This window comes from Panthera leo, chromosome C1 (assembly GCF_018350215.1).
Source record: "Panthera leo isolate Ple1 chromosome C1, P.leo_Ple1_pat1.1, whole genome shotgun sequence".
NCBI classification, from domain to species: domain Eukaryota; kingdom Metazoa; phylum Chordata; class Mammalia; order Carnivora; family Felidae; genus Panthera; species Panthera leo.
In genome coordinates, this window is record NC_056686.1 from 43,182,495 (window position 1) to 43,202,547 (window position 20,053).

The following is a 20,053-nucleotide window of genomic DNA, read 5'->3' on the forward strand; positions in this document are numbered from 1 at the left end:
GATATTGTGTCTGGTAGTGATGACTGGTAGAAAGAAAACCAAAGCAGGATAAAGGAAAAGAGTGACTGCTATTGAGGGCACTTTCATTAGGGTGCTCAGGAAAGGGCTCTCTGAGGAAGTATTATTTAAGCATTGAGAAGGCAGTATCTAGGAGATAAAAACAAAAAAACAAAAAACAGTTCTTTAACAACCAAATTTTCATATTCAAGCTAAATATGAAGTTAAAGTTAAATACGTTAAACTAAAGCTAAATATGAAATTCAAGTTAAATACGTTAAAATGTTAAATGTTAGGTCAACATAAGTTGACAGTTGAAAACAATCTATTAATTGTTGCAGTTTTTTGAAGCAGAAAAAGATAGGTAAGAATCCCAGGCTCAGTTTCTCTGCTTCTATATAAGGAAATTTTCTGCCCAAATGAAAGCACACCTAAGTATCTAAGAAAGAAAAATGATCCATATAAAACAAAGATATAAAAATGTATCTAAAAATGCAAAGACTGATATCAGAGTCTAGAACTGACCTTTCATGGATTATACTTCACTATTTAACTGATAATGAAAATCAGAATCGTAGTTCACTGAGGTTGCTTACCTTCTAATGCCCAAATATGCATTTGGGCATCTGAAAAAACAGCCTGAATAGATGCCTCTGGGTGCTACAAATACAACAAAAACATTTCAATAAGTTCCCCTGGGCAATAACTCTTATGTCATCTATCAACTACGTAGCTGTAACAGTACAAAATTCACAGCTGCCTCTCAAGAATTAAAATCTGAAATTCTTACACAATATGATTTCACTGCAATAAAGCAGTCTATCACCAACTTATTGTGTGATTCTTGCCCAATCTCTAAATCTCTATGTGTCTCAGTTTCCCACTTAAAATAAGAGTTACACTCAACGCACCTCAGATTGGTATACAGATCACCTGAGACAATGGTTACAAATGCTCAGAACACCTAATGCTCAGGCGTCAAAACCTCAGAACGCCTAAATACATATTACCCACTCTTAAATTGTCTACCCTTAGCCCCACTCCAAAGAAACACCATCCAATCTTCTTTAATACAGCAAGGTCAAATAGTATGGAGCATTTTAACAAATGCTGGCTTTGGTAATGCCCAACAAAGCCTATTAAATACACCAGCACGTTACATTTTTCAACATCCAACGGCAGTGTCTACAACTCCTCATCTTAAAATAGATCCACTTGCAAAATCAAAATCAAAAGTAGACGTTCACTTCCAAGGGAAAAGGAGATCTCGTTCAGTATCTGCTCTGCCACTTACTGGCTATGTGCCCTTAGACTAGCTACTTGACCCCCTCCCCACCCCCCTGAGCCTCAGGTTTCCTTATCTGTAAAATGAGGACAGAAAGACATCTGACAGGAATGCTGTTAGAATTAAATGAGGGAACTTAAGAGAAAAGAACATGGCATACATAAGACACAAAGGTGAGTTCTCTTCCCATCCTTCTGAAGTAAAACTTCGGACAACCCCTCTTCCTCTTGGTGGAAGACAGGACACCTTCCTCGGGGGGGGCTGATAGTTTTCCCAAAGCTCTAATGGAGAGCCTGAGGTAGATTCTTTTTGGTAAAGGTAATTGCTAGTTGGGTGGATCTTCCCTGCCACCAAAGCGAGAAAAAAGTTTCAAGCACTTGAAATGATTCCCTTCTTGTGTGTGCCTATGTTCCATCAGTTACTCAGATCTCTCTCCCCACAGAATGAAAATGAATAACGTATGCCAGTGCAAACTTTTCACTTTAACAAAGTACAACATTAGCTAATACTGTAGTATCTTCAGAATGAAAGGAGTTAGATTTAAATAGCTAACACAAAACAAAACTTCTTTCCCCTACATATGGGCAGAAGTTTTGCTTATCAAAGGATTAACATGCAACAGCTGTAGTCAGTGAAACAGGATCGACTCTTCCGCTTCTGCAATTCAGAGTTACTCTCCTGCGGCAGCTGGGGCGGCGGACGGACAAGGTGGAACGTCATTTCATTTGTGGCCTGAATCACAACTTTTTATCCCACGCAAGCGTAACATGTATAATCTAATCCAGTCATCTCTCTTCTGAATACCAAATTGGCCACAAAGATCTTGGCAGGACAATGAGCCATGAAGGATCGCCATGGATTTGATCACTCCGCAGGAAGAGGCTGAATATGAGCACAAAGCTGTCCTCAGCCAGGAGACTCGGGAGGCCAACTGCAGTCAAGCCTCAGGAAGCCACTGAGGTGAGATGGAGGTCTAGGGCAACTACTAACATGGAGGTTTAGCAGAGCACTACGCCAAGCTTCCTAGGATCGAACTAAATATTTAGAAGTCAAATCTAGTCTGGTACTTCATTTCGTTTCATTTCCTCTCCCCCCATTCCCAATGCTGTAACTACATATTCTTACCTTACTGAAAAAATACATTATCAGCACCCGTTTTGATAAGAAATTCTTAACCTGAGTTGGAAAGAAGGAAGAATTAACACATGTAAGTTTTCAAATCTATTCAAACATAATGTTAACACATCCCCAGTTTCTCCCTGACACTACATTAAATGAAACACTTCATATCTTACAGAGAATAGTTATAGTAAACCACATAAGTAAATACCTTCGTATTATAAACTGGAAAACTAAGATGGGCCATCTCACCTAAACTGCATTCTCAAGTACACATGTCTAACCCCACAATAAAAGGAATCTGAATTGGTTCTGGTGATAATTTTCTTACTCAATTCTTGACAACGGTCTTGCCCTTTAACTTCTTAATGCCAAAAAAGAATGTTTCCTCAGACAACAACAACAAAAAATCTTAAGACATGAAATTGTTTTCTATTAGTTGATATTTACATGGGAAACAATTTTCTTAGTATTAAGCTGAAAGCTATATACCCCAACTGACTTGAAAGGGAATTCACGATACGGCGGTACTTACGACAGGTAGGGCGAATGGGATCCTCAAGTTTGTATAATGCCTACAGTCCCTCTCTATTAATCAATCATTCCGTCAAAATAGATGTAATTCCTCCCATCTTAAAATATAAAACCCTTCCTTGACCCCTCAACTCCTTCCCGCTATTAATTACCCCATTTCTCTGTACCACTTATAGGAAAACTCCTTGAAAGATCCAGCTTTTCTTGTGGCCAGCAATTCCTCCCATCTCTCCTGGACCCATCCAATCAGGCATTCATCCCCAAGGCTCCACCCAATAGCTGGACAAGGACTCAATGACCTCCACATTTCTAGCACAATAGTTCATTCCTAGTGTGGATCTCAGGCTACGTATCGGCAGCATGTGGCATTTACTTCCCCTTTTCTTGGTTCTCTTCTCACCTCAATAGTTACTTGGTCTCCTTTGCTATTCCTCCTCATCTCTCAGACCTCTTTAGTCATTGCAGAGTCCAGTTTTCACATGTCTTTTCTTCTGTATCCACTCCCAAAGCATTTTTTCATGGGAGTCTCATGGCTTTCAAAACTGTCTATATTCTGATGACTTCCAAATTTGTATTTCTAGCCCAGAACTTACCCCTACACTTTGGATATACATCTCAGTTCTTACTCAGTATTTTCAATTGGTTGTCTAATAAACACCTCAAAATGGACGTAAATAAAACTCATAATTTCCCTACCTCATCTCCACCAAATCTCTTCAAATCAGTTAAATTTACTCCATAAATTGCAACTATATTATTTCAGATCCTCAAGCCAAAAACTTGAAAGTCAACACTGTCTCTTTCACACACAACCAAACAGTAAGCAAGGTTTATCTTGCTATCAGTAAGATAGGATTATCACACCTACTTTCAAAATACATCCAGACCTTGATCACATCTAACATCTCCACCACAAGCACCCTGATCACAGACACCATCCTCTCCCACTACGTTACTTCAACAGCTTTACAAATGTCTCTCTGCTTCTACTCCTGCCATCTGAGAACGTAGTCTCAACACAACAGCTAAAGCAGCACTTTCAAAATGTAAGGTTACATCACGTCATTCCTGTGGACAAAATCATCCTGTGGCTTTCCATCTCACTTAGAGAAAATGTCAGTTTTCACAATAACTAATGTGCCTGATGAGCTCTGGGTGCCTGCTGCCTCTCTGACTTCATCACCACCTACTAGTGTCCATGCTGTTCCTCACACAAATCAAGCACACCCCCACCTGAGGACCTTTGCATTTGTCTGTTCACTGCCTTTCCTTCAGGGTCTCTAATCAAGTATCAACTTATCAAGGAGACTTCCTTTAATGGCTCTATTTTCCTATACAGCACTTAAGACATCAAATTTCTTCCCCTTTAAGACACATATTTTTCATAGTTTGAGTATAACATATTGGGACGCGTCTTAACAATTGACAGCATATCATGGCAACTTTTTTTCTTTTTTTTTTTTTTTTTTTTTTTAATTTTTTTTTTCAACGTTTTTTATTTATTTTTGGGACAGAGAGAGACAGAGCATGAACGGGGGAGGGGCAGAGAGAGAGGGAGACACAGAATCGGAAACAGGCTCCAGGCTCCGAGCCATCAGCCCAGAGCCTGACGCGGGGCTCGAACTCACAGACCGCAAGATCGTGACCTGGCTGAAGTCGGACGCTTAACCGACTGCGCCACCCAGGCGCCCCGGCAACTTTTTTTCTTAATAGCATATGAAATAAGTCTTACAATACTTTTTTTTTTTTTATTCAGAGAGACATGGTTTAATACATTTGCTTGCTCATCTATTTCCCCTCACTAGAATATAAACATATGGTCAGGGACTTTTGTTTGCTGTTTTCCCAGTGCCTAAAACCACACCCAGCATATATAAAGAACTTTGTAAATATTCATTAAACGAAAGAATTCACAGATCAAAGGCATTGTATTAGTCTCAGTCATATGAAATTACAATTTATATAGCTCAAAGCCCGTCAAATACTGGCAATTTCATTTGGGTCAACTTAATACATGAAGCATCAAAAAAAGTCCTAATTATCCCTGATGGGTTACTCTTGTGAGATTCCTGATGCTCTCAATGTTACGTGCAAATATAAATCCTATAACCATATCATCCTACCTGTTCACGTTTATTCTGAATCCATGAATAAATCATGCTAGGCTGTCTTGCTGTCTTACCCTTCGCACCAACACAGGTAGATGGAGAAGGATTAGAAAATTCAGGCATTTGCTGATCTAAATAAAAAAACAAAAAACAAAAAACAAAACAAAATCAAGAAAGTGAAAACTTAGGATATCGGATTCTCTACAACTATGACATTTCAAACTTTAGAAAACAATCCTCACCAGAAGTCCATAATCTTGGCCCTCTTCTTATCAGCTGAGAACTCTGAGGTGACCCATAGCAGGTATTTACATCAAAAATTCCAGCCATCCGATTCACTACACTAGAACCAAATGGGGTTCCGAGGGGACTTGCCACATCAGGAGTAGACAATTTTGAGGAAAACAGTGACGTCTTAACTAATGGTGGCACTGACGGCCGAGGCATCTGGCTAGATCTCGGGGTCTGAAAAGTAGTTTCTTCTGTAAAAGAACAGAGCCAGTGCTGAACAGGCAGCCTGAACAAATTTTACACATCACAGTTTTTGGGTTAATGCATTTACCCAAAGTTTAGTAGCTTGTTTCCATGTATGTTTACACTCTCAACATCCAGCTTTTATGACAGCAACTCAGCGACCACTCACGGGGGTATTCTACATCTTCGGTCAGACTGGTGCAGCTTCCCTTGTTTTCTACCCCCAGAGAAGATCTTCACCTTCAAGGTCAGTTTCTCTAAACCTACGCTGTTTTGAACGAACCTATCAATTTCTATTTTATTTTTAAATGGCAACAACCTCAGTTACTGCGCTAGTATGTGTCCAATGTTACTGCAAGCTCCTACTACAGCTATTACTCGGCTAAAACAAATTTGTATTGTGAAATGTACTGATAAATGCACACTCACCCATTTTCCACAGAATTTTTTCCAAGTTAACAGAAGTCACACCAGAGATGAATTTGCCCAGGATTATCTACAAATATGATCTATAAACACTTTCTTCAAAATTTATCTTATAATCACCAATTTATAAATTCCGTTGTATAAAAACAAAGGAATATTTTTTCCAGCCACTCCAGTGCAAGGCACAAAGACAAATAGATTACATTGGTGTTCTAGCTTCTTAATAAAACCACCATAAAACATCAAACATTTAAAGTGCCAAACTTTTTTGAATGACTTTTTAAGGTTAGTGCTAATTGGAAATATTTGAAGAATCAATTTAAAAATTGAGACTGGGGTTTTTAAGTTCTACAAAATGTGAAATACTGACTGAGCAATGGGATGTGACAACAACTTAAAATAATGAATAATTCCTATTTGGTCACCCCCATGATTCTCTCCTAATCTGGGACTGCATTGATCTAACATGCTAATTTGATATAATTAGCCTATTCAAAATTCTCTAATGGCTCCATATTGCTACAAAATATAAACTACATATGCCAGGCCTCCTTTTGTTATCAATAATCATCCTACCCATTCAGAATCTGTGACAGACTTCTTTTTTTACCAATTCCATTGTCTTGTAATTATTTGTGGGCCTCCCACTAAAAGGTCAGTTCCAAGAGTGTTTCATCTTTGATTCTCTGGTTTCTAGCACATTGCCTGGCATATACTAAGTATTCAATAAATATTTGTTGAATAAATAAATGCTAATCTGAATGTGGAGAACAAGTGAAACACTAGAATCTCTTAAAATCTGACATTCACAATCTTACCTAAATTGTTTTCCATTTGTAATCTCTCATTTTGGTCTATGACCCCCTCAGAATCATGATGTTTACTGTGACCCATGTAGTGATTTTGTAAATATCAAAATTAGTTACCAACATTTAAAAAGTGGAAAATTTCAGGGCACCTGTGGTAGCTCAGTTGGTTAAGCATCCAACTCTTGATTTCAGCTCAGGTCACCATCTCATGGTTTGTTAGATCGAGCCCTGATTCAGGCTCTGTGCTCACAGCATGGAGTCTGCTTGGAATTCTGTCTCCCTCTCACTCTGTCCCTCCCCCCAGCCCCCGTTCACAACAATGCACTATCTCTCTCAAAATAAATAAACTCAAAATTAAAAAAGTGGAAAATTTCACCCAAAATATTTTCAGATTTCAGGCTTCTCTTAAAAGTAGGGATGGGTGGGGGGGCACACAGAAGTTCACATACTGGGTCCAAATTCCCACATGGGAACAATGAACCGAAGCTAACCCACAGCTTCCCCTACAGATGAAGCCAGTGCTCTCAAGTTTACCACAGTCCTCACCCAGCCAGTTTTGCCCATTTTCATTAAAGGCCTGGCTCCAGAAGGCAGGTGAACATTAAGTCCGTTCGTTAGTCTTACGTTCCTTGGCAATTTTTGACATAAGGAATTTGGTCAAATAGCCTAGGTTCCTCCACTGTACTTCTTCCCCTCGGCTTTCATCTTTCAAACATTCTATCAAGCTCTCTGAAAACCATGAATGCGATGCCCCCACCATGAAATCACTCAGTCAGGCAGTTACTCTTCTCTGGGCACTGGCCAGCGACTTTTTGTGTCTGGGATACTGCACCAGTACTACCTGTAAAGCTTCACCTGGCTTTGTACCTGAGGAAGCTGACGCTTCCTTCTATTTGATGAGCCACAGTTAACCTTCTTAACACCGTCAGCACACCAGACTTAATTTCTTCAATCTACAATGATACTCAGGCCTTCTTCTTGGTTCAGTACAATATCCCACTTATGAGATCAATTTTCCCTAAAAATTTAGGATTTCCCTAAAACTCCTTCACACTCATGTATACATATCCTTAGATTAACTACTGTCATCTTTCTTAGGAAACAAAATGTATGTACTTTGCCCTCTCTCACTAGTACAGGCATTACCTGGAAAATTCGATTTCTTAGGCTCCACAGAATACGAGGACACCATTCTCCCATTCGTAGCAGCTGCTTCTTGATACAGAACCAGTTTCTGAGTCATATCATTTAAAAGACTCAAACACTCCCTTGAAATGGCTGTCCAATTGTGGGGATGTCCACCTAAGGGGTCAAAAAACCAGCTTTTAAAATGTACATAATCTTAGAGTCTCCTCTCAAAGTGAGGAGAAAACTCTGCAAGAAACACTACATTGCACTTTGCATGAAGGTCCACTTGCCGCGGCTAAGCTACTATTTACACCACTGCCATCTACACAGAAGGAGTTCAATAAATATTTGTACGAAATAATTTGACAAAAAGTCTACAAGCGAAAACTTGCCATCTTACCATTAAAAAAGAAAAAACAAAAAACCTGCCAAATTGGTTGCTAAAATAAAGCCAAATACTACAGGATGGTGTGAATGAAAAAGACTAGAGTTACTTCCCTACCAGTACTGAACAGACTGAAGACGAAGACAATGAATACAGGCATGTCTCATGAGATGTGCCCCACGGCCCCCAGTGACCCATAAATTTGTGTCTGGCCCACTAAGCTTCCTTACATTTTCATTTACAATGGCCCCTATTTCTTACTATGTCTGTAGGAATGACATGTTATTCCTAACGATCATATTTTATACACATATCTGTTATTATTTAACTGAAACTACTATGATCCACAATTTTGTAAAAATTCCCTTACTCTCATTATCTTTTCATTTCCTAAGACCTTTCTCTCCCACAGCTGCCACATAAAAATCAACCATGCTACTTTCTATGTTGAGAATAGCCAAGGAGTCCACTGAAAACTTGTTTCCCATTCTGGGTGCCAAATAACCTTTCTGTCTTCATTTAGAGCCCCCCTTAAATACTTCCCCCATCTACAGCTCAAGAGGAATACCACTTAACCTCCAAGCAAACAAAATACTTCATCAGTAGGTCCCAGAATGTTTTGTACTGCTGTAACTCAGAACCAATAAGCAACTATGTGATTGTCCAGGGAAATTTTAATAATATGCCCTAGAATGTAAGTTCTCTAGCAGAGAACATGTCACCTTGTTACAGTTCACTGGAATATCTGGTGAAAATATTTAATGCATAGAGAATTCCTAAGTGAACCTAAGTCTGACAAAAAAGAATTGCTAGTTAATTTTCCACAGCATCAGCTCTGGATTTTTCATGCTACTAAAAGGAGTGTGTGGCTCCAATCATTTATATTTTTATGTAACTGAATTTCATTTCCATGTAACATTTAACCATAGAAAGTTTCTTTTATAATGTGGGAATTGGCAAGTTTAGCAAAATAACGAAGAGCTGATTACAGAGATGAAAAGCTACCTAGGTTAGGTTGTTCATTGGTGGCTAGGCTGGAATGCTTTCCATCCAGGAACAGGCAGAGCACTGGCATAGTTGCAGTCTTGATGAGTTTGTAACAACTGACAGTGGAAAAGTGTTTCAGAGTTGCCAAGGGCATCCACCGGTCACTATCAAATCTAGTTATTTTTTACTTTTTTTTAAAGGGAGGCAAAGTAACATGACAGAAGGAGGGAGCTCTGCACTTGGGAGTCAGATGACAGAATTTCTTATTCCAACTCTGACATTAACTGTAAATAAACCACTTAATCTCTCTGAGACTTAGATCCCCCATCTAGGGAATTAGACCACCTGATATTCAAGACACTTTGTAACATGAAAACTCTGAGGATACTTAAACTGTACTCTTCTGCTCTAAAACTGTCAATCTACCTCATCATTTCTTCAGGGTAAGGGAATGAGGATGCTGAAGAAAGTTTTAAAATACCTTTCCTGGAAATATAACCTCTAACCACAGCAATGCAAACATTTAGGTGCATTAAAATCAATACTTCATTTAATGGACTCAACAGTTGTGTATTTTATTAAATACATCTCTGTCACCAAAAATTTTAAGTGGAATACCTTCTGCACACACATGCCTATATCTGTTACTTTTAGCAATACCTGGTTGGCTAAGGCTAAAAACTTCTTGTCTTCGTGAGGGAGAATACTGAGAAAGCAACATCAGGTCCTGCAAGGCCAAATACTAAAAGGGAAAAAAACAAACATTATTTAATTGTTTTAACTTTTTTTTTTTAATGTTTATTTTTGAGAGAGCGCACGCATGCACACGCATGCGCAAGCAGGAAAGGGACAGAGAGAGATGGGGGGAGAGAGAATCTGAAGCAGGCTCTGGGCTGACAATAGGCCCATGTGGGGCGTGAACTCACAAACCGCGAGATCATGACCTGAGTCAAAGTCAGACGTTTAATGAAGTGAGCCACCTAGGTGCCCCTCATTGTTTTAACGTCTATATGAAATCTTAGTTATGAATTGGGCTCAGTATTATATGTAAGGGGAAGTCGCTGAAATTTTTCATGAAGGAAATTCAGTTTGTCAATCAAGCTGGCCATAACCTTCCTTTCCAGACTCCCAGAATTTTCTTGCCTCTACCCTCTGTAAGCTACCCTACCCACTGTAGGCTCCAGCTACAAGAAACTCTCTGTGTTCTCTCCCATCTCTATGGTGAGACACTTAAAACATCACTTCCTTCTAGAACTTCCCAGGCCTCCCCCACATCAACATATACTTACACAGCTCTCAACCATGACACTTAACATAATTTATTGTAACTGCCTGTTTACTTGTCTCATCTGGTTCCACCCACTAAACTCTGAGGCAGGGACAGCATCTTACTTGCTACCACATCCAAAGGCAGTGCCTGGCACACAGCAGACACACAACATATGTTGAACTTTTTTTACTGAAAATCTTCATTTTGTTTCCTGGCAAAATCGTTCACTCATCATTCAAGACACCATCACTTCTATGAAGCTTTCCTATTTTGGTTCCAAGCAGAATAAGTGGCTCCCACTGCACTCATCACAATAAATTTTCATTATTTTGTGTATCTGCCTTTTCCATTAGGCTTGCTACATCTTACTCGTTATTATGCCTTAAGCAACTAGCAATGACTGACACCTACCCAGTAAATAAAGATATGTTAAATAACCAAATGAGTAGCTGATATTTTTGTATATCTAATAAATTAGTCATAATTGATGTTTAACGGTAATCAGAACCTCACTGGTTCATTTTCTTATTCGTTTACAACTTTTCGGAATGTATTCCAAACTCTGGGTTCCATTTTCTTTGAATTATTTTTTAAGTACTAGGACTTCTTAACAGGATCACACATATTATGTATAGATCTACTTTAAAATTTCAAAATGCAATTTGAATCAAAACAATTTATTCTTAGTTTAATTTGTAAATTTGTTAGAACTTCTTTAAACTCTTTTGATTAAAATTTAATTTAGGATCATTATCATTATTCATCTTTTTTTTTTAATGTTTTATTTATTTTTGAGACAGAGAGAGACAGAGCATGAGCAGGGGAGGGGCGGAGAGAGAGGGAGACACAGAATTCGAAGCAGGCTCCAGGCTGAGCTGTCAGCACAGAGCCCGATGCAGGGCTCGAACTCACAAACCGCGAGATCATGACCTGAGCCGAACTTGGTTGCTCAACCGACTGAGCCACCCAGGTGCCCCTCATTATTCATCTTTTAAGACAGCTCATTGTATGTGTACCTACCAAGTACTACCTTTGATCATAACAACCAACAATACTACATGAGTAGGGGCCCTTGGGTGGCTCAGTCGTTTGAGCGTCCGACTTTGGCTCAGGTCATGATCTCGCGGTCTGTGAGTTCGAGCCCCGTGTTGGCTCTATGCTGACAGCTCAGAGCCTGGAGCCTGCTTCTGTTTCTGTCTCCCTCTCTCTCTCTGCCTCTCCCCCACTCAACACTGTCTCTCTCTCTCAAAAATAAACAAACATTAAAAAAAACTTTTAAAAAATAGTACATGAGTAAAAACATGTCGACTCCATAATAAATAAAACAAAACAGTATTTTGTTTCGCTATAATTATAAGTTTATGAAAAGCTAATGCACACATACGGTTGTATATCATAGTATTTTGTGCCAGGAAATATTTTTATGTCTAATCTAAGTATAGTTTAGTTTGCACAAATTAGCTTAGCTTGTACATACACACTGCAATATATCCTTGCATTTTAGTCACTTGGAATGAAAACTAAGAAAGTGAATGGCATTCCATGCAGTGTGTAGTTGATGTTTTACAATACTGGTGCTAGAATATTGTAGGCCCTCAAAAAATAGATCTAAATACGCTAAATATTAAGTCCATTTCATAAATAGGTTCGAGATTACTGCGTGAAGACACAAAACACATAGCTCAGGCACCTTTATGATGAGGGGAGGATTGCTGTTTAAGACCTTCGGGAGGCATTCGTCCGACTCTTCTGAAAATGGTGGCTGAACAGGGAACAGATGAGCCTATCAAGTATAATCAAATATAAAGACTATGAAAATGATTATTTTCTTGACTCTATTCAGTAACTTAGCACTAACTGAAATTTATTACAACAGGAAACAATACAACCAAATTAACATCTTCAGTGTTTTAGTAATGGATTGCATCAAAATTACATATACCTAAACACACTACTTTCTGAAATGTTACTCTCCCCATTTTATTAAATCTCTGGCTTCCAGTAACAAAGATTCTCTGAAGCCACTGAAGGGCACAAACCTACAAAGATGGTAAACTGAAAAACAAACACTCATTTCCTAAGATAAACACCTGGATGATAAAGACAATGTAATTCCCATTCATTTAAAATAATTTCTATACAAATTTTAAGACTTTCCTTCAAAGAACAAATATTTTATTGCTTTATATTGAATATTTTCAGACTAGCTATATCGATAGCATGTAAAACTAATTTAAAATTCAGGCATTTAGCATGTGCTCACTAGAGGAATGAGAATTACACTACAGATAAAGCACAGTAAGTTCCACTAGCAGTTCATGCAGTTTAGTTTCCAAAGAGCAAGAACACTAACACTGTTCCTTACACACACACACACACACACACACACACACACACACACACAGCGAATTATGGTTACAAATGATACATCCCTAGTAAAGCCTCAGAAAAGAGACCAAAACCCAATTTATCAGAATGGCTTTAGGCACAATAGCATACTGCTTAGTGCTCTGCTAAAAATACCCGTGCACTCTAAAACACAAATGTACTAAGAAAAAACTCAATACTAACCTCTGTGGCAAAGATTTTGAAGAGTATCCATGAGATATACCAAGTCATCAGAAGAAAGACACCACATAGCCAGACATGGTAGAGTAATGAGAGATTCAAGAGGCCACTCAGAGTGTCAAGAGGCCTATGAAACTGCCTATGAAAGCAGAAATTACTATTTAATCCAATGGGGAAAATACAATCTCAGCTTTCAACAGCTTCACAATGACAAATCAATCTTATTTATTAATAATAATGGTGATACGGGGGTGCCTGAGTGCCTCAGTCGGTTAAGTGTCTGACTTCGGCTCAGGTCATGATGTCAGTTTGTGAGTTCGAGCCCCACATCAGGCTCTGTGCTGACAGCTCAGTGCCTGGAGCCTGCTTCACATTCTGTGTCTCCCTCGCTTTCTGCCCCTCCCCCACTCATGCTCTGTGTCTCTCTCTCTCAAAAATAAAATTAAAAAAAATTTTTGTAATGAATAAATAAATAATGGTGCTATAGACTCCCCTCCTTTTGCACCCTATACAATTCTTTCCCTAATACCTACTTACGAACTACATAAGGGAGCCTTAAATGAAGAAGAGACCTAAACTTATGCTCAGTTTCTTGTGCTCCAAATCTTCACTGTCATTTCCTATGGAGAAAGAATGAGCCAAGCCTGTAAGCCAACCCTTAGCAGCTGGGTAAAATTTTACTGTTACTTTGTAGCTTGACACATAATCATTCAATAGGACTAGCACCTCTCCTGGGCCAAATTTCGGCTCTATCTGTACACCCTAAAAAAACGGTTCCACAATAGTTGGGAGCACATAGCACTATCAGAAAATCACAATCTTTACTTTTAAAATAATTTAAGGGGCACCTGGGTGGCTCAGTTGGTTAAATGACTGACTCTTGATCTTGGCTTAGGTCATGATCTCATGGTTTGTGAGACTGAGCCCCGCATTGGGGCTCTGAGTTGAGCACAAGGAATCTGCTTGGATTCTCTCTCTCCCGCTCTATCTGCCCCTCCCCAGCTGGCGCTTTCTCTCTCTCTGTCTCTCTCTAAAATAAATAAATAAACTTAAAAAAATAATAATAATTTAAGAAACTCTGTTAGAAGGCTAAATAAAGGGAACACTACTTTACCAAAACCTTGAGTAGATCAATTAGCAAAGTCATCATAATCCTACAATCACACAACTAGTAATTTTAAAACAGGATTAGAACCTCTGGTTCTGCCATCTAGGTGTGTTGTGATTACCTTTAACTGCTTGACCTAACCCACACTCAATTTCTTCATCCATACAATGGTACCATAATCACTTCTTTTTACTTCTTTTTTTTTTATTTAAAAAAAGGTGTTTTTTGTTTTTTTTTTAATGTTTATTTTTGAGAGACAGTGAGACAGAATGTGAGCAGGGCAGGGGCAGAGAGAGAGGGAGACACAAAATCCAAAGCAGGCTCCAGGCTCTGAGCTTTCAGCAAAGCCTGACACGGGGCTCAAACCTACGAACTGTGAGATCATGACCTGAGCCAAAGTTGGACACTCAACTGACTGAGCCACCCAGACACCCCTCTTCTTTCTTAGGGCTATTCTGACATTTAAAACACCTGATGTTAGGTGTGTCTAGCATAGTGCTTTACAGTTTCTAGGAGAATAAAGTTATTTTCAGATTTTAAGTATCTGCCATATATTAAGAACAGGATATTTGACACTGCCATACAAATAAAGTGTATTTCAAGTGAAAGAAGGAAAAAAATACTATGTTCAATTACAATCAAATGTCATTATCATTTTTCTCTTTCCATTAGACCCAATGTAAAATCCAGACTAACATAAATGACCCATGCATATGGTTTCATTATCTAGCAATTAAACCGAGGACAAAACTAAATTTACCTAGAAACTTTTAAAAGTTAGAAATTGAGAGGTGTGTGGGTGCTCAGACTCTTGATTTCGGCTTAAGTCATGATCTCACCGTTCGTATGTTCAAGCCCCGCATGAGGCTCCACGCTGACAGTGCAGAGCCTGCTTGGGATTCTCTGTCTCCCTCTCTCTCTGCCCCTCCCCTGCTCGCTCTCTATCTCTCTCTCTCTAAATAAATACATAAACATTAAAAAAAAAAAGTTAGAAATTGAAATACACAATGTAGAAACCATAATATCTCAAACACCTACAAATGTCAACATCCCCACCCCCCCAAAATGCTATTAGTTAAATCTACATGATATAAAAAGTCTCACAGTAGAATAATAAAAATTAAAAGAACAAATACTGATAGAGAAATTTACATTTTTTTCCAAATAAAGATTAAAGCCTTATCTATGTGCAAAGTACATGGGAAAGAACCAGAGTAAGACACCCTAGTGCTGCCACTCGATTATCACTTATTGACCTTCAACTGGTCATATGACCCTGCTCAATTTTGGTTTCTTTAGTGGTAAAGTTAAAACAATACCATAGCACTGTGCTTACCTACCACAATAGCAGAGAATGATTACTGAGGAGAAAAACAAGAGAGGTATGCCCATACAACTCAAGAAGTCCACTTTTCTAGAATATAAAAGCTATATCTAACAAAAAACAAATTATCACTGCTAATTTCCAGGGAGAGGAACCTTGGTGACTAGAGACAGGAGCAAAAGGATTATTCTTAACTGTATACTCTTTTATATGACACTAGAATTTTGAGTTATATGAACTAGGTATATTCCAAAATGAAAACAATTGGTTTTCAACTTTAAAAATTTAAAGGCTAAATCTAAACAAAATACCTGGAAAGTGGTAAACACCTACAATGATGGAAACAACTAACATTTAAAAATCAGACTTTTCATATATCACTTACTCATCTATCTGAAGGTCCATTGCAGTGCTAATCCAAGCTTTGGGAATATGGCCTGACAGGAAAAAAATACAATGCTATAAACATAAAAAGTTAATAAATCTTAATCATACTTTGTAACATGAGGTTGATGAGATGACCAAGTAGACACTAAGACCTGGGTCAAAACGCTAGGTTGTTTGATCAGGAATGGGCAGGAAAAGAGAATAATTTCTAAATACAGGAAGTCCTTGCTTTGCACAGGTCTGATTATGCATATATTTCAGTCATATTTCAGTGGTGGTTTAGTTAAATCACACTAGTTCCCCAACAGCATAATTCAAATTTCAGTGGCCAATGGTATATTTACAGTGAGCAACTGAATATATTTCCAGCTTCTCAGTACACAAATCAGTATGTAGATAATGGAAACACATCACAATCTGTGACTAATCACATCCCTTCTTTCTAAGTCTGTTTGTGATTGGTCACTGACATCTGTTATTCAGTTCAGGCGCAGACAGCAAAGCATAACATTGTGTCGCCTCCTTGTTTCCTATGAAAAGCCCACATGACATTTTATAAAAATGAATAACTGAAAGAAACTGGCCCAAAAGACCCAAGTGCAACAAAGAAATGAAAAGTGCTAACATATGAAATGAAATCTGAATGGAACATGTACAGAGTTCTAGAAGAAATAGTTGACCACGGAAATAGTCACACGGCTGCTATGTCAGCCCAAATGTACAACGGTGGGGAAACATCCAGGCTGAATGAAGATAGTAGGTTAATAAAAAAACAACAAGGTGTTAACATCAGAATGACAGTTGTAAGAGCTATGTAAAACAATGGGTTATATAAACTAAGGATGAAAGAAGTGGACAACAGAACAGCCCATACCCAGTAAAAACAATTCTATAAAATGATTCCATAGAAAAAAGTAGGATCAGAAAGTTATGCAGATATCCCCTGCTTTTTGAAAGTTCATGTTATGCCACTTCGCTTTTATGAAAGGCCTACGCTAGCACTTGTTCTAACTGAAAGAAATCCAAATTTATGAAAAAGGCAGAAAAGTGCAAACAACATTCAGCATTTGTTCTGCACCAAGCCGAACAGCTGCTGTATAGAGGCAGCACACCCTGAGCAGCAAGAGCAGCCCCACCAGGCTCCTTCCTGCAGCTCAGCATCAAGCCTCCAAAGCTTTGAACTGTGTCTGTGAGCATCTGTGCTTTACCTCAATTTGTTTTGTGCATCCATTAGCAAGATGCGTCCTAAAGTATCAGAAAAGCCTAAGAGAGGTTATTTTGGGATACTCAAAAATCTTTCCATATCAGGGTGCCTGAATGGCTCAATCAGGTGAGCATCTGACTTCAGCTCAGGTCATGATCTCAGGGTTCCTGAGTTTGAGCCCTGAATCGGGCTCTGCGCTGACAGCTCAGAGCCTAGAGCCTGCTTTGGATTCTGGGTTTCCCCCCTCTGCCCCCTCCCCGGCTCACACTCTGACTCTGTCTTCTCAAAAATAAACATTTAAAACAATTTTTTTAATCTTTCTATATAAATCAACAGTAATTGTTTCTTCACTCTGTGCCATTTCAGCTTACAAAGTTTCCCAGGAACACTCCACTTTCAGATAATGGGGGAAACCTGTAGTCTGAAAACAGTATTTTAGGATGCTGAATTTTGATTATACTATTATATGTTGCTATTGAGATTAATGTTTTCCATTCATCTTGATCTGCCTCATTATATTAAATAAGCTATATTTCTGTGCTTAAAATTCATGTTAATAAATTCTATGTTTCCCTTAGCAGCAGGATATTCTAGTATATTAGTACCAAGTTACAAAAGGTTATAAAAAAAGAGTATGTTATTTATAGAATGACAAAATGACATATATTTTCTTCTTTTTTTATCATGGTAAAAACCACACAACAAAATTAACCAGCTTAACCATGAAGTGTACAGACACTATATGCACCTTGTGCAACAGATCTCCCGAACTTTTTCACCTTGCAGACTGAAACTCTCTACCCACTTAGCAACAACTCTCTTTTTTCCTTCCCCCACACAGCCCCTGGCAACCACAATTATACTTTCTATTTCTAAGAGTGTGACTGCTTCAAGTAACACCTCATGTAAATGGAATCATGCAGTATTTGTCTTTTGGCAACTGGCTTATTTCACTTAGTATGTTGTCCTCAAGTTTTATCCATGTTGTAACACATAACAGGATTTCCTTCTCTTTTAAGGTTGAATAATATTCCATTGTTTGTACATACATTTTCTTTAACAATATTTTCCCTTAACTTAATAAATACTCTTTAACAATCTAAACATTGAATCAGGCTAGTCACATACCTACAATTGAGAAACAAACAAAACCAAAAATGACTTGGTTAATTGACATTTTCTGAGCTGTGAGCTAACACATACACTGTATCAAAAAGCAGAAATTCTTACCAAGAAAATAATACACAATGCAGAAATTTCTAATCAGGAACAGTGATTCCACACAACTATGCTTAACTAACAAGAGCAGAGATCTCCTGAAGCGCAAGAACTTGTATTGCTGAGAAAAAAAAGAAAAACAGAATCAAAGGACACTTCCAAGTAGAGGTTCTAGTTCATTCTAAAGCAAACACTAAAACAGTCCACATAATAAAAAAATAATAATAATCAATGCATAAAAAGATGAAGTTTATTCCAGAGGTAAAAAATCAACAATTTCTGATGTTAAAATATTTAATATTTACATATACAACATCTCATTAATAGGAGATCAGAAATGACAAAATTAACAATATCTATAGTTATACTAAAGACTATGGAAATAGAGTGTGTACATACAAAAAACATGATAATCACAGCAGCAGCAGCTGACATTCTTTGGCCACTTAGCATGTACCAGGTACTACTCTAAGTACAACGCTATGAAGGAGGTTCCATTATTATCCTCATCTTACCAATGAGGAAGCCGAGGTGCGACTTAACCAATTTAACAGCTAGCAAAAGGAAAATCCGAGATTTTAAACCAGGCAGGCTGGTTTCAGAGACTACAATCTTCTGCATACTGCCTCTACACTCAATGTTTTCAAATGCTGTCTACAAGAAAAATAGGCAGAAGACACGAGACTGAGTCGGGAGACCTGAGTTTCAGTACTCCTCTCTGTGTAGCACTGAGCAAGTCATGTCTCCTAATTATCTGTGAGATAAGAAGGCTGACCCAGCCAAACAGTGCATTAATGGGTATCTTCTATTCTAATCATCTAAGAGAGAAAAATCAATTAAAAAATATGAAATGCTTTTTTCCTGGAAAAAAAACGAACTATACTTCTTGTAAAATAAGGCTTGTTTGCTTCTTTCCTCTCCCCTCCCTGCCCCAAAAATGCCAATGGAAAACTATTTTTAAATTATTGGGCAGAATCTAAAGGAAATTTAATGAAGCAAAGATGAATTTCCCAAATTCTGGTCTTCTTTTCTGCTTCTATTATGGCTGATCCTTCTTTAAGGAATTTCAGGAGCTAAAGAAGAGCAAATAATTATATTACTCAGGTGGAAATTACAGCTTCATACAATGTCTGTGAACTCCTACAGTATCTTTCAAAAAGCATCCCATATGAATACTTGGTCACTAACCACACAGTTTCAAGTGTCCTGGTTTATTTGGATATATTCAAAGTCCAAGATACAGAGCGGCACAATTATGCACAGCCCCTGGGTGCTACCTTCTTACCTCGATCTCCCAATAGAAAGGCTATAGTTCCTATACTGTTCCTACTGAAGCTCTCACCTCAACCACTACTCACAACTATCCAAAGAGGTTAGGCAAAGAGGTAGGCATATCAGTAAATATGCAGAGAATAACTAATAGAACCTCTTCGTGCTCCCCAATTCCCTAGTGGGTTTCTTCTGTGATGTGGCTATAAACTACCCCTCACTGAGTATTAACTATGTGCCAGGCTCTATAAATCTTATCTTACTTAATACTTTCAGTCTTGTTGGCCTAGAGCTTGCCAAGCCCTGTCCTGATGTTCATCCACTTCTTTGTCTCCTACTCTATGCTGATGTTCTGTTTTTCCCCATCAATCTATCATTAAGAACTCAATAAGGACAATGGAACTGGTTGTAGTTCTATAGGCTAGTTTAAAGAAAAACGAATAGGCTAATGGT

The 20,053-nt window shown here is 38.3% G+C and overlaps 1 protein-coding gene across 2 annotated transcripts in view; it reads right to left on the reverse strand.

The window, feature by feature from the left end:
• NDC1 (NDC1 transmembrane nucleoporin) overlaps positions 1-20,053 on the reverse strand; it is a 47,410-nt gene that overhangs the window by 15,503 nt on the left and 11,854 nt on the right. For both annotated transcript variants that reach the window (XM_042951436.1, XM_042951434.1), the window contains exons 6-15: positions 18,344-18,452; positions 15,908-15,959; positions 13,094-13,229; positions 12,213-12,305; positions 9,913-9,994; positions 7,899-8,054; positions 5,286-5,525; positions 5,059-5,174; positions 2,408-2,458; positions 594-657 (exon numbers count right to left, since the gene is read on the reverse strand). In XM_042951436.1, coding sequence (XP_042807370.1) covers positions 594-657; positions 2,408-2,458; positions 5,059-5,174; positions 5,286-5,525; positions 7,899-8,054; positions 9,913-9,994; positions 12,213-12,305; positions 13,094-13,229; positions 15,908-15,959; positions 18,344-18,452 — 1,099 coding nt within the window. The remainder of the gene's footprint in view (positions 1-593; positions 658-2,407; positions 2,459-5,058; positions 5,175-5,285; positions 5,526-7,898; positions 8,055-9,912; positions 9,995-12,212; positions 12,306-13,093; positions 13,230-15,907; positions 15,960-18,343; positions 18,453-20,053) is intronic.